General features: G+C 38.2%; 1 protein-coding gene across 5 annotated transcripts in view; it reads left to right on the top strand.

The window, feature by feature from the left end:
• TBC1D4 (TBC1 domain family member 4) overlaps nt 1-13566 on the top strand; it is a 97909-nt gene extending 84343 nt beyond the window's left edge. For all 5 annotated transcript variants that reach the window (XM_066176290.1, XM_066176291.1, XM_066176292.1 and 2 more), the window contains 7 exons: nt 237-395; nt 1751-1909; nt 2349-2593; nt 5338-5497; nt 7684-7853; nt 9536-9712; nt 11310-13566. In XM_066176290.1, coding sequence (XP_066032387.1) covers nt 237-395; nt 1751-1909; nt 2349-2593; nt 5338-5497; nt 7684-7853; nt 9536-9712; nt 11310-11537 — 1298 coding nt within the window. In that variant the 3' untranslated portion in view covers nt 11538-13566. The remainder of the gene's footprint in view (nt 1-236; nt 396-1750; nt 1910-2348; nt 2594-5337; nt 5498-7683; nt 7854-9535; nt 9713-11309) is intronic.
• Nucleotides 13567-14166: the final 600 nt, after the last annotated feature.

The following is a 14166-nucleotide window of genomic DNA, read 5'->3' as shown; positions in this document are numbered from 1 at the left end:
CGGAATTGCTAATATTCATGACCCAGTAAGAGAAGTTTAGTTGTTACATGCAACATCTTAGGACAACTGGCCCCATCTAAGCTATAAACTAATGAATTGTAGATGTATTTATCCTCAGTCAGATTATTGGGTGGAAATATCTAACTTCAATGGGGTTTCTGTATTTGTTGTTACCTGTTGTAATTTTCTGATACTCTGGTTTTCCATGTGCTCTTCCTTTTTGTTCTGTGTTCTAGCAAGCAGAGATGAGCTCCAATCAAGAAAAGTAAAACTGGACTATGATGAAATTGGCACATGTCAGAAAGATGCCATAAATATTTGGGATAAGAAGTTACTAAACTGCAGAGCCAAAATCCGATGTGATATGGAAGATATTCATTCCACTTTAAAAGAAGGTATTTATGTAGCAGAGGCCTTTTAGCTCTGAGGTCTAAAGATGATTTTTTTTGTTCCCTTCTGATACCAACAGGAATCAGCAATACACTTTTTTCAGTAGCAAAAATCTGCCTTCTCTTCACAAAGGTGCTGCCTTCTCCTGCAGAACAGATAATAGGTTCTGCTGTGTCTGCAGCTTGCAATGTCAGCAATGCAGAAACATGTATAGTATAGTCATACCCCTGAAAGTAGCATCTTGTTTCCATGTATCATTACATTCGAGATTGAACTTGGAGCCTCTGCAGCTGACATTGTGACCTTTTGGTTCCTGATCAGTGGATCCAATTGACTCTGAGTTTCGGATGTTCTGATTTTATTTGCTTACTGAGAAGGCAGGACCATAATGTCTACTGTGGACTATGCCCAAAACCTAGAGGAATCAGAGCCAAGTTCTGGAGAGTCTGGAATACATCACTTTGTATTTCATTTCCTGGAGTGAAAGGCTAGGGATTTTGTCTTGAAGTAGATATTCCTGTGGACTAGGTATAGGCCAAGGGGCTATCCAGAGGGCTTTGTTAGTATAATGCAGATGTAGGGCCTGATTGCACTGCTCTGCCCTCTTCCATAGAATCTCATGTCTGTGTTACAGATGCTGAAAAATAATTCTGTGTAATCTAGCTGTGGTACAGATGGGAAGTTTAAATTGCTACCAAAGTAAATTGTAGCAAAGACATAAAGCAGTTCCTGTTAGTGACCTGCAGAAGTCTGCTAACAAATTATTTACCTTGATACCCTATCTTCTGCTGTTGGGTTGCAGTTCTGAGTTGGGAACAAGGATATGGTTTTTTAACTTGTCTTCTTGTTAAATAATTGTTTACTTAGAAGGTATTAGCAGAGTTGACATTTTGACTTTCAAAGGCTGGTTTACCAAGTCACGTATCAAAGGGGGATGTATCTCTCCACATCTGTGGAGTGAAATGAACAGCCCTTTGCAAAGGGAAAGAGGAGTTGGACTTCCCTATATTTTACACTTGTGAATTTAGTTCAGCTTTTCTAAGCGGGTCGTTCTGCATTCTGAATATAGTTGTGCATCTTTTCCTGCTGGAGGCTTAACAGCTCAGAAGTGGCAAAGCAAAGGATATCTATACCTCAGTTCCCCAGGGTACTCCTCAGTGTAATTGCCCTTAAGTTTGTAGTTCATGTGTAGTCTGTGGGACTGAGCCGTGGCTACTGAGGGAACGCACTGCAGAGTGGAACTCACTTTGTAAGGAATCCTCCAGAGTGGTTCAGCCAAAATTATGACAAAGCAAATTCTATGTTGTAGCACTAAAAGTGTCCCCCTGCTTAGGCCTCTTGTTTTTTGACTGACCTGCAGGTGTACCAAAAAGTCGTCGGGGAGAAATTTGGCAGTTTTTGGCTGTGCAACACCGAGTCAGGCACAGGCTGCCAAACAAGCAGCAGCCTCCTGACATCTCTTACAAAGAACTTCTGAAACAACTGACTGCTCAGCAGCATGCCATCCTCGTAGATCTAGGTAAGTCTGTTCTTTCCAACTGGTTTTGTGGATCTTTGAGTGGAAAACACACCACTCATAACAGAAGCTGTTGCTGAAGATAGATGCTGCTCTATGAGCTCCATTTTCTATGTCATCAGGATACATTCTGTGTATGCCACTTAGAGTTCTGTAAGCAAATGGTTCCTTAGGCTATGCCATTCATATTTATGCCCTTCTGCATCTGTCTGAAAAGAGAAGTCAGGCAGTTGCTTCTGCAGGTTCTGTACAGATGAGAATATTAAATGAGTTCAAAAGGTACAGTCCAAAGTCAGTGGATACAGATTGATCTGATTAAAGGCAAACTGCATGTGAAAGCAAAGATAAATGGTCTGAGGGAGGAGAAGTGCTGTTTGTCAGATGGATTGGGGTTTTTCTTCAGAAGAATTGAATACCAACTACTCTTCTCTTTTTACATCAGGACGGACATTCCCTACACATCCTTACTTTTCCACGCACCTGGGAGCAGGACAGCTATCACTGTTTAATCTCTTGAAAGCGTATTCTTTGCTAGACAAAGAAGTGGGTTATTGCCAAGGTATAAGCTTTGTAGCTGGGGTGCTGCTTCTACATATGAGTGAAGAACAGGCCTTTGAAATGCTGAAATTCCTCATGTATGACCTTGGCTTCCGTAAACAGTACAGGCCAGACATGATGTCACTACAGGTAAGTCAGTCCTTCTGGAGCAAACCAGTTCTAAATTACTTTTGAGCTCTTAGGAGTTGCTTAGGTTCTCTAGGGCCTTATGAGGCTTCTTATACTGTTTTGGAGGTTTTGAAGTACATGTATATTTTACTGTCAAGCCCCTCTCTGCCTCTCAATTTGCAAACAGAGAAGTTTAAAATTTCTGTTTTTCCTGTCACATAGCCCAGTCATCTCTTCAGAAATTCTGCTTTCTGCTGTTTTCCCTTCATTTTCTCTTCCTCACTGCTCTTTCTTCCTTATGCCAGAAAAAAGCTGATACACTTTGTCATGTATGGATGGAGTTTAAAAATCAATTAGATTTTGTTTTTCTTCAGTCCATGAGCACTTGAATGTAGATTTCTCTCTTGTAAGGCCAAGTCAAGTCAATAGTGACACACAGTGGCCAGTCATTGCATTCTGCAGGCATTTGTACTTGAGGCTGCTCTGCCTCGACTCATCATTTCACCTCTTTCTCTCATTGCCTTCTACTCCACCACCTTCAACAGAGAGAGAAAACATGAATTTTTAATCATTTAATTATCTTATGCAATGATGCATGCTCTGAAATATTTAATAGGTAGCAATAGATACTCAAGACTGTTTAGGAAGGAAACAGAAAAGTTTACAGATCTGTATAAATTTCAGGGTTTCAAGTTTGAGAAATTTTTCACCCTGCAACTGTCCACTGATTTGAATAATTATAATATGCCATAAACCCCTTACATTATAAAGGAATAAACCACTGATTAGTTAAAGCTTTTATAATCCACAGTGGAGGAAAACAGCAGCAGATACAAAAGTGTCTTTTTTTTTTTTTTTCCCTCCATGCTCCCTGCATGGCAAACACTTATAATTGAGTAAAACTGAAGGGAGAGTTTCAGCCCACTTTTCATGACCAGTCACTTTAGGAGTTTTATTTGGCAGATGTCCAGAGCAATGGAATAGATTGTAGTTAAAGAAACTATGTGTGCTAATTCTAAAAACGATAGAGGACTGTGGATGTAAGTATGCTATTACAAATTTGTTGTTGATGAATTAAGAATGAACAGCCATAAAAAACATTGGTTTACCTCCTGCTGTTCCATCTCCCGCCCAGATATGTTTTAAACCAGTGAGACTCAAAGTGTGATAAGTGCATGTTTGTGGGTTTTTTTTTTCCCTAGTAGATGCTCTAAGTGTGTGTGTGTAATACTGCAGTTGTAGACTTCCAGTATCTGATGATTTGAGAGCATTCACATGTCCAGGACTTGACATTTTAGTTCAAATGAGTTCAATCAAATCTCTTTCATTGTCAGAACCTCTTAGTAAGAGGACTTTGAGAAAGTTTACCACATGTAGTACTGTTTGCCTTTTGAATTAAATGACCTATCTTTCCCCACAGTTTGCTTCTAGGCAGTTCTTCCGTTAAAGTTTTGTCTGCTCAAGTCAAACTAGGCAAGAAGACTTAGAGGATTTTACTTTATTTGGGTTGTTTTCTAACAGGAGTAGAGAACTGCAAATTCTTTTGCTTTTACAGTAGTGAAACAACAGAAAGCTTATAGGCAGAATTGGCTTCAGTCCTGTAGCAGAAAAATGTTGGATGATTCTTCAGGATAAAGAAAACTTATTTGATTTAGATTTTTTAGTTGTTGTCTGGAAAAAGTAGTAATCTAGATCCTTAGTTCATAAAGAGCTATCCCAATTGGTTTACTGCTCTGTGATGCAATTCTGACTTCACACGTGTGTTTTGTATTGACACTGTCCAAACTGGGCTTAATTGTTATCTTACACAATTAAAGCAAGATCTCAAATGCATGCACAAATTTAGCTGATTTGCCTAAATGAAAGTGATCCCTCTGCTTGTGCACAGTACTGACTAACAGGTAACTTCAAGTGCACTCAACTTTTGGTAGGAAACAAGCACGAATTCTAGAAGTAGGAAAATAGCTGGATCTAAAGAGTCATTTTCTTATTGAGGAACAGATTCACCTTAAGCACAAAGCACTGTTGACAATGATGTTGGACCTCAGTATATGTCTGCTTCTCATTTTCTGCTTTCTGAGAGAAGTGTTGCAAGGGAATAATTTACCACAGAGTGATATTTTTGGCCATGAATAGCACCTTTTAACCATTTTCCTATGCAACCATTATAGGTTGTACAGCAACACTTTTTTGCATCGGTATCTTAAATTCCACAGGACCACTGGGAGATGGGCTGGGAAATACGTATGTGGTACACCTCTGTGTGAAATGTATTCTGTGGGTACTGAAGTTGTCTAAAGTGATGACTGTAGCATTGGAGTTTTAAATGCAGCAAAAGTAAGGCCAAAATTCAAGGAATGAAAGCTGAAATGTGTAAATTTAGTCACAAGTCATGGTTTTGACATCCTGGAAGAGGTATAACTACTTTCATTGCTGCAAGACTAAAAGTTCTGGTTTGTTGACAAAGTTGGAGCAATATATTGCCTTTTTACCTTAAGCCTATGAATCTGAAATGATACTTTGTTAGTAATCAGGTTCAAACAGTTCTTTGTTATTGACTGCCCTGTTGGTTTTAATTCATTAGTGGCAGGTTGTTTATACATGAGTAGATACTGCATGAGGCCCCAGGAGGCAATTAAGCTTCATTTTACTGTGCCATCTGTACTGCAGTTAATTTCCCTTGAATGAAATATGAATGATTTGGAAAACTGAGTAAAACTGAACTTTTCTTTCTTTCTCCCCCCCAACCCCCTCATGCACTGTAGATTCAGATGTATCAGCTTTCAAGGCTTCTACATGATTATCACAGAGACCTGTATAATCATCTTGAAGAGAATGAAATCAGTCCCAGTCTTTATGCTGCGCCGTGGTTTCTTACACTGTTCGCATCTCAGTTTTCATTAGGATTTGTAGCCAGAGTGTTTGGTAAGAAAATTTATTCTATTGAAATAACAAACAGAACAATGTCCATTGTGTTTTGAAACACTCCAGGAGTAGTTTAGTACATGCTGGGACATTTGGGGTGACTGTTGTAGGCGGCAAGTAGCAACACTTTTCTTGATGGGATATCAGCTCCTTCCTAAGAGGAAAATTGAACAAGTATTTCTTGAAATATCAGACTTGAGATAATAATTATATCTTCTCTTACTACCTAAGAGACTTCTGAAGTGTAAACGGCAGAAAGTGTATTGTTGCAAATATATTTTATGCAAATGTATTTGGTTTATATCAATAGAAAAGTTCATGTTGTCGAACTTTCAAACTGAAAAAAGAAAATACATTTCTGAAGTCTGATTCTAAAGTGCTTTCTAAAAAATTTAGGCAAATTTGAACTTAAAGGCTGGTTTAGGTATTCATGTATATATATTGAACAATTTCTAATACGCCTCTGATTTAATTTAGATAGTTTTTCATTAAAAACTCCTCTGTGGGTAACATCTAGTACAGAAGCCTAAATACTGATTATGCCTGATAGTGTTTACTGTATCAAGATGTCAAGTAATTATTTTGGGGTTCTTCTCTTATCCATAAGAACTTCCAGCTTAGTCAAATCTCTAGTAATGCACCTTTTTAAAAAATTAAATTTATTTATTAATGTAAAGCTCACTGTGCTTGTATATGCACCAAGAATCTAAATGCATGCGTAAGGTACTTCCTCATAAATCAGATACTTTTTTTCCCTTTGATATTTCTGTTTTCATATACTACCTTCTGTCTTTTCATAAGAAATTCAGTCTGACTTTGTCTCATATTTTAATACTGGAGTGTGTTAGGTTCTCAATTTGTGTGGTGTTTGGCTTGGGGTCAGGAAGAGGGTTTTGTTTGGTTGGGTTTGATTTTACGTTTTTATTTTTTTTTCCCAGTGCTTTCTCAGTTGCAGAGGGTTTTTTCCATTTACAGCTAACGTTTTTTGTCTGCTGTCTGAGTAAGCAAAAAAACTGGTGTATCTCTTTCTCAGTGGTGTACCAGTCATGTGAATATCTGTTTCCCAGTGGGATTTCTGAATTTTGGGACACTTCAGCATTTTGTGTTTCTTTCTTTTTTGTTGTTTGGTTTTTTCTTTCCTAAATGAATTTTAGGGGAGGTGGGAAGGAGGTTCGATGTTCATTTCTCTGTAATAAGCTGTGCAAGGCAGGTTCCCATTTTAAAACTGAAAATTATTGTGTTGTTTTACTTCTTAATGCTTTGAATTCCTGAATTTTTAACGTCTTATTAAAGACATTTTCATATACCAGGAACAAATGGTTCTTGTTTACCCTTTACAAATTACATATTTATGCTGTTTAATGTCTATCATAGGCTTGAGAAGGGAGAATTTCAGGAACTGCATTTGAGGGAGATGGCTGCCTCATTGGTGTCCTTGTGCTGCTGTGTGATACTGGATTAGGCCAGGGATGACCTCTTGAGTATCAGGATCAGGAATTTAATTTCTTCAGTTGTGTAGCCCCAAACACCCTGTTGTGTGACAGAATTGCCAGCTCAGGAGGTTTATTTGAAATGCCTATGTGCTGCCTTCATCTCAGTAACTTCAAGTCTACCATTGATTCTGAGGCAGAATTTCTATTTACTGGTCTCAAGATTCTCATTTCTGTACAGTCTGTGTCTCCTGACCTGCAGAACCCAGACTTTCCTCTCTTATCCATTTAATACCTCACAGTAAGAGTTTCAGGCTTTGATTAGATCCAGTAAGATCACTGATATGAATTTCGAAAATAATATAAGTGGTTATGGAATCTACATGATTTTTTTTTTTTAAGGACTAGCTTCTGCCTGTAGAAAACAGTTGTGTTGTGATCTGCTCCCCAATTGCTTTTCAGTCACAGGAGCACTTAAAACCTGTTATCATCTCTGGCAGACAGTGATGAAATGCTCATTGCAGATAACTGCTACAGGCATAATAAGCATGCAGTATTTTTTTTAATGCTCTCTCACATCTGTAAGGTGAAAGAAAATTCATGCTTTATCCTCATATTGAGATAAAACAGATTGCACTTTTGAACTGAATACATCTGCATTGTGGTTGATTGCAAAGAACATCCCAGTAAATATATGTATTAATCCACTGACTCTAGCTCCCATTTTCAAGATACTTTAATTATTTTCTCTTTTAGACATAATTTTTCTTCAAGGAACAGAAGTCATATTTAAAGTAGCACTAAGCCTACTTAGCAGTCATGAGACATCTATAATGGGATGTGAGAGTTTTGAGAACATTGTTGATTTTCTTAAAACCACTATTCCTGATATGACTAAACCTCAAATGGAAAAAATTATTACTCAGGTAAGGATGTTTTTCTCTTTACTTTTTTCCCCCCCATTTAGTTTGCTTTAAAATAATCATGCCTACACTATATGCAAAGTCTTCTCAGAAGAAGATATGTAAAACTTCTTGATAAATACTGTCAGTGTCTGGAATCTTCATATCTATGACTTAGCTTCCTCTGCGCTGAAGCTGCATATCAAGAGTGAGCCTCAGTCTAGTACCTTAGTTGTGAAACTGCACGCAGCTCTCCCCCTTCAGGTGGTAGTTCAGAGGTAACAGAAAAGCTCTAGAAAACCATGTCCATGGGCAGGAGTGGAGTAAGCACTTGTGCATTCCTGTGACTTGTTAAGGTTTGACTCTTTCAGGTGCTGTTAGATAAGAATTCATTTTTAGACAATGTGACTCTTCATTTCCTCATTACATTGACTGTCATTGCCATGTTAAACCTGTCAGGCACTTTTGTGTCTCTCACAATTCATTGATTCTGGGAATTACAGAGGTGGTAGTTTAACACTTTTGATACTCTTAGACATTAAATCTGTTCTGTGCTCTGCATGGGCTGCAGAGTAGCTGTGCTTTTTGGGCAGGGTAGAGATGGCTTTGTGCAAAGCCAGGTCTGATAAAGAATGGGTTATATTGCCTGCAGAGCTGAATGTGTTTACATGCAGAGCAGCTCAGCTCTGCTCTCGTTGCCTGTGGTGTGGTCTCGTGCTGAGCAGCCTTCCAGATCTCCATTCATGTGTAGACTGCCTGTATCCTGTTGCTGCTACCTAGCCTGGCTGCAGGGACACTTGTTTGTCCATCTCAGTCTTGTAGTTCCCAGGATCAACCCCTTGGAATGAGTAATGAAAGTAAAATGTAGACACTGTGCAGATCTGTAATACCCAGATGATTGATCAGGTAGCTATGTAGAGGAAAATGGTTCTTACCCAGCTTGAACGCTACATAATTTAAAGTTTTATCTCATTTGAATAGAATGGAACAGTGAAAGTAATACAGAACTTGGTTTTTAAGGGAATCTGTGTGTGTGTCTTGTGTTGGTGGAATGTTTGTTATCTCTAGGATAAGGAACAGAAAATTGATGTCACTGTAGACATCCTTCCAATCCTGGTCTAAAATCTTTGGTAATTTTCCAAAGCTGTGACTAGATGTGTAAACAGATAAGGGTTGTATGTCCCATCACTGTTAGAGGCTCAGTTCTGTAGTCTTCACAATGCTTTGTCCCTAAAGTATCCCAATAAGAAATCAGTGTGTCGTCACGCAGGGATAGAGCACGTGGAAACTGTAGCCATGAAGAATGTTTGTACAGAAGTCTGTAAATGAGCTCTTGGAGTCAAGGGATCCAGTTTTGAAGGCAGAGATCTGATGAATCCCAGATTTAAAAAATTTGTCTTGAACTTCTTAATATTCCTGAGCAAGAGTAAAATTCTTGTATTGAATAAGACTTTTCTGCTGATACATCTTGTAGTAGGAGATGGTATTTGGTAATTGTGAAAGGCATGATCTAATTTGTTTTGAAGTCTATGATTTATTATGGCTACAATTCTGTTAAAATGCTCTTACTGTAGACACCCCCTTAATATACTTTTTTGAAGAGAACAGGAAAAGCATTAATCAAGAAGAGTTGACTCTTAGTCAAATATTCACGTGGAATAAGTCCTCTCTATTGCAGGTAAAAATGGTCTTTTCTCTCATGGCAGGTGTTTGAGATGGATATTTCGAAACAGCTCCATGCCTATGAAGTAGAGTACCATGTTCTTCAGGATGAACTACAGGAAAATGTGAGTCCCTGTGATGAAGGTGAACCTCTGGAGAAGCTGGAGAGGGCAAACAATCATCTGAAGAGGCAAAACATGGATTTGTTGGAGAAGTTACAGGTAGGTGACTTAGGCAATAAATTCATGGTGAAATAATTTCTCTGATTCAGCCAATAGAGGAGAAAGTATTGTTTTAAGTGTATGTGAGAAGTCTGCTTACTGCAAGACCTTGTGCAATTGAACAGTTCTCTTAATTGCAGTGATTCACTTCTGGTAGGCATACTTCTAACTCCTTTGTCATTCCTTGGATTTTTCCATCTTGATTTAGATTTCTTTTTTCCCAAAATCCCTCTACCCTTACCTGCCATAAAATCTGTTGGCAAAATTTGTGTATTTTACTGAAAAGTGAGTTCTCTGTCCCTTCTCTCTCTGTTTCCTGGTTGGAAATGTTAAAGAAATAATCCGTAGTGCAGCAGACTTGTTTTGTCCAAGCCTTTGTAGTCAGTGTTGTTTGTTTCCTTCTGCTGAAACTCATAGTCCTACTTTTGAAAAGTGGTCTCTCCTAGCAAACCTCATTACATCTGAAAGTCCCCCAGACTTTGCCTGGTGAAGTTGTGCTTCAAAGAAGCCCTTCCTCCTTTCCTCCTTCACTATTTACCCTTTGTCTCATAGCTTGGCCAAGACTTATATCAGTTGAAGTATGTTATATTGTCTTGCATTTTCTTGAAAGATAAGTTCTTGGTTTTTTCATCATCAGGCTATTTCTTGTTATATTTGTTAATTTGAGCAAGCATTGCAAAGAGCTCAGAAAGCACTTTCAGCTTCTGAAATGTGAAAATGGAAGGAAGAAAGGAAAGATCAAGTCCTCATTATTTTTGAGTTTATGGGCTAAGGGTGCTGTATTCTTTTGATACTGAAAACAGGAATCACTTCAACTTTTTACTATTATTAATTTTTCTTTTCTATTTTTCTTTATTTACTGCAACTGTGGCTTTTACCTCTGTTCTGAAAATGCACAAAAGATCTAGAATAATTGAGTGGCTGATTCAAAAGGCTCTATCAAAGCTTTTCTGTTTTTTCAGAGTGCCTTACAATAATGCATCTTTCTCAGTGCTTAACCTCTTCACCTTTTCATTTGCAAAACTTCTTCATTCTTTTGCTTGTACCCTTTCCTAGGAAGAATCAGAATTCTTCCAGTTCCCTCAGAGGGAACTGCTGCTGCTGTAGTGCAGGGTTTCTTTGACTAGTCAAAGGAAGCTGTAGGTTTTTAACTGGAGAATAGAGAATGCCATCTGCTTCTAGACTTAAATGTTGAGGTTCTCCATCCCTCCAAACTCTCCATCCTTCTAACTTTATCACTGAGGGTTCCCCGTGTTCCATCATTGTCAGACAGGTTGTGTCTTCCAGTGCTACTCCAGCTGCTGATTTCCTTTTTCTCCTTCCGGCTCCAGTTCTTTGTTACTCTCTGCTGTCCCTTGCTTGCTGACACTTGTGTATCTCCTTCCCTCTGTAAAGCTTTGAGAAATTCTTCAGATTGATCTGGTCACTATGAGGAGATTTTGTGTATGATATACAGTATGCCTTCCTTGTACTGTGTGCCTACACAGATGTCTTTTAGAAGTAGCTATGTAATTTTTTGCTTAACAGATACTATATCATAATATTAAAATAAAACTATTCAGACTTTATCAATTTAAAATAATATTATTGTTTACAGGTTGCTCACGCTAAAATTCAGAGTCTGGAAGCCAGCCTGGAGACTGTTTTGACACGAGAGAGCAAAATGAAGACTCTAATTCAATCCCTGGAACAGGAGAAGACAACATATCAAAAGACTCTTGAGCAGATAGTGAAGTATTTGCCAGCAGAAGTGTTGTCTGACTGTGAACAGCTCCTGAAGGAAGTAAACTACAACCCAAATAATAAAATATGGAGTAAGCCATAAACCAGGGTTTTCTAGGCAGCATTTCTTCAAAAACAAAAAGGGATTGAAAAAATGATTATGCTGCTTTCAATAGCTACTTAGCAATAGGCAACGGTATTACCCAAAAATAGTGCTGGGACACTCACAGCTACAGACAGGCCTTCAAGTGTCAGTATGCAAATTCAGGCTATTAATTTTTTTATGATTATGTAAATAAATCACAAGGGGGAAATAAAGGATTCTCACATGTAATTATGATGAGGAGATGTATATTTAGAGTTGACCTAAAGGAAAGGAGAAATTGGAGTAGACAAAGATAATGGTGATCTGCAAATTCACTCTGGATGTGCTTGTCTTGTAGTGAAATGAGGATAGTGTGTCTTTATATATATATATGTAAATTGAATATGTTGAATAATACTTGAAGAAAAAGAAAAAGGAGAATGTAATTTTCCCTCCAAAGAGCAGCATGTTTCACATCTTTTGTGGAAAATCTTTGTGAACTCATGCGTGCCTCTCTTTTAATTCTACTGACATTGTGAGCACAGACCAATAAGCAGAAAAAGTGTCATGACATGGTTTGCACAGACAGAGCTGTAGTGCCATCTGCTGCCTGGGCTGTACCAGTCAGCAGTGTAATTCCACATGCATGTTGGAACTGGAAACAAAACCGCATCGCATCATAGCTCCGCCTCCATAACCCAGAGCTAAGGAATAGGTGTCTGCACGCACTCGAAGAGCTTGCAAAGGCAAGAGCTGGCAGTGACTGCCACTTCCTTCCTGGCCTGTTTGCTTCCACCTGTCCTGGGCTTGATCGTGATGAGGAGGGGAAGGAAGCGCAGCAGTGGGATGGTATTTATCCTGATGCTAATTTTCCACAGGAGACTTGCCTGTTGTAAGGGTTGGGTGTGTCACGGGTTCTCATTTAACCAAAGAAATGCTGCAAGAAACCTTGTCTAATTGTACTGGGATGCAGAAAGCTGTTTTAAAATTTATATGAAAAGAAAATTGAGGTAGGTTGCAGGAAGTTAAGTGTCAGTGCACAAGAGAGGACCAAGCAAGTCTCAGATACTATGTACCTTTCACTTTTCTCATATACAGTGGCTATACATTTCAAAGGGGATCCTGAAGTACAGGCACAGGTTTAATAACACTTTCCAGGCTATTCCTGTTTTAATACTGCTTTGTGGTCTTTCTTTTTAAAGCAAAGTAATGAATTAGTGTGTTTTGGACAGAAGGTGGGATAAACTGATCATTTCAAGGGAGAAATTATGTTTATAGAGGTATAAAAAGTTGCATATAGATTTGAAAATGTTTTTGAGTGGAATTTTTGAGAAGGCTTAGACAAATGTGTAATAGATGAGTATTTTGGAGTGCATGTCTGAACCCTTAATTGCGTGTTACAGTGGCTCATGTTATCTCTTTCCGTTTATACTGTATTTCAGGAAGCACTTATTCTTTTTAGTAAGAAAACCAATTAAGCAAAGTGCCAAATTCAGCAGTGTCTTTTCACATAAGATTGTCCAATTTAGAAAGCAAGGACTGAATATCACTGCTTTCTAATTATTATGCTTTATGTTACCATAAAAGTGAGGAACAACAAATCTTATTTGCTGCACACTGCTGTGGAATACAGGGGCTTCAGCTCTCCTGGGTTTTTTGCTGTTGTTTTTTACTTCCATGATGTTTTATTTGATTAAAGATACTGATTTACTTAACAGTCTCTCTTTTTACGTTTGGGGTGAAAGATCTTAACTGTGTATAAAATTACGTGGAATCTGTCTAGATATTTCAAGAATGTCGTATTGTACTAGATGGGGAAATGCCAAGTGAAAAAGGAGTTCTTTGCTGTTTTGTTTAGTGTGAGTTTTAGCTGATGTGTACATAAACTAATCCCAGGAACTGCAGCGGCATCTATTACAAAGAACCAAGATTATTCAGATACATCTTTTTTTTTTAAAGATGCACTGAATGAGCTTTATCCTCTGTTTCAACTTAAAAGTTTTTTCATGTAATGCCTGGAGAAATTCCAATAAATGTCATTGCTGCATTTCCCATAGCCTCTGGCCAATTTTATTTTTCTACACCTCAAATACCAATCTCGTTCTCAATAGTACCATTCACATGAAATATGAAAAGGATCTGGCTTTAGTTTCTAATTGTAGGGAAGAAAACCTGCGGGATTTGTAAAAGTACACAGAGTACAAGGATAGATATTATTCTCAGGGAGAATAATCTTACATTGTTCTTAACTGAAGATGACATTTTTGAAGGTATTTTTGTTCTGTAGCAGTTCAGTTAGTACATATGCATGTTGAGAATAGTAATTTGATGAACTTTGTGTGTCTAGCTTTGAAGGGGGAGGAGGGTGCAACAGCACATGGGAATAACTACAGAAGTGAAACCACAGTGTGGGGTAAGTGCCTCATGGTGTCAGGACGCTTCTGATAATGTTTTTATGCTGAACCCAAGAGTGCCTCATAACTGGGTATCTCTAGGCTGTGTAGTTTGAAGTCTGCACTCAAGCAGGTATCCTCCAGACCATCTTCAGATTAATAACTACCAAGATTATCTAGAAGACTGAACTGGATGTGTGTTTGTGTCCACCTGGAACATACAGACAGCTTTACATTTGTTCTGTGCAGTTGCA

Source organism: Chamaea fasciata, unplaced genomic scaffold (assembly GCF_029207755.1).
Source record: "Chamaea fasciata isolate MVZ Bird 193981 ecotype frontalis unplaced genomic scaffold, bChaFas1.0.hap1 SCAF_2, whole genome shotgun sequence".
Lineage (NCBI taxonomy): Eukaryota > Metazoa > Chordata > Aves > Passeriformes > Sylviidae > Chamaea > Chamaea fasciata.
This window is presented reverse-complemented; position numbering and strand designations above follow the sequence as displayed.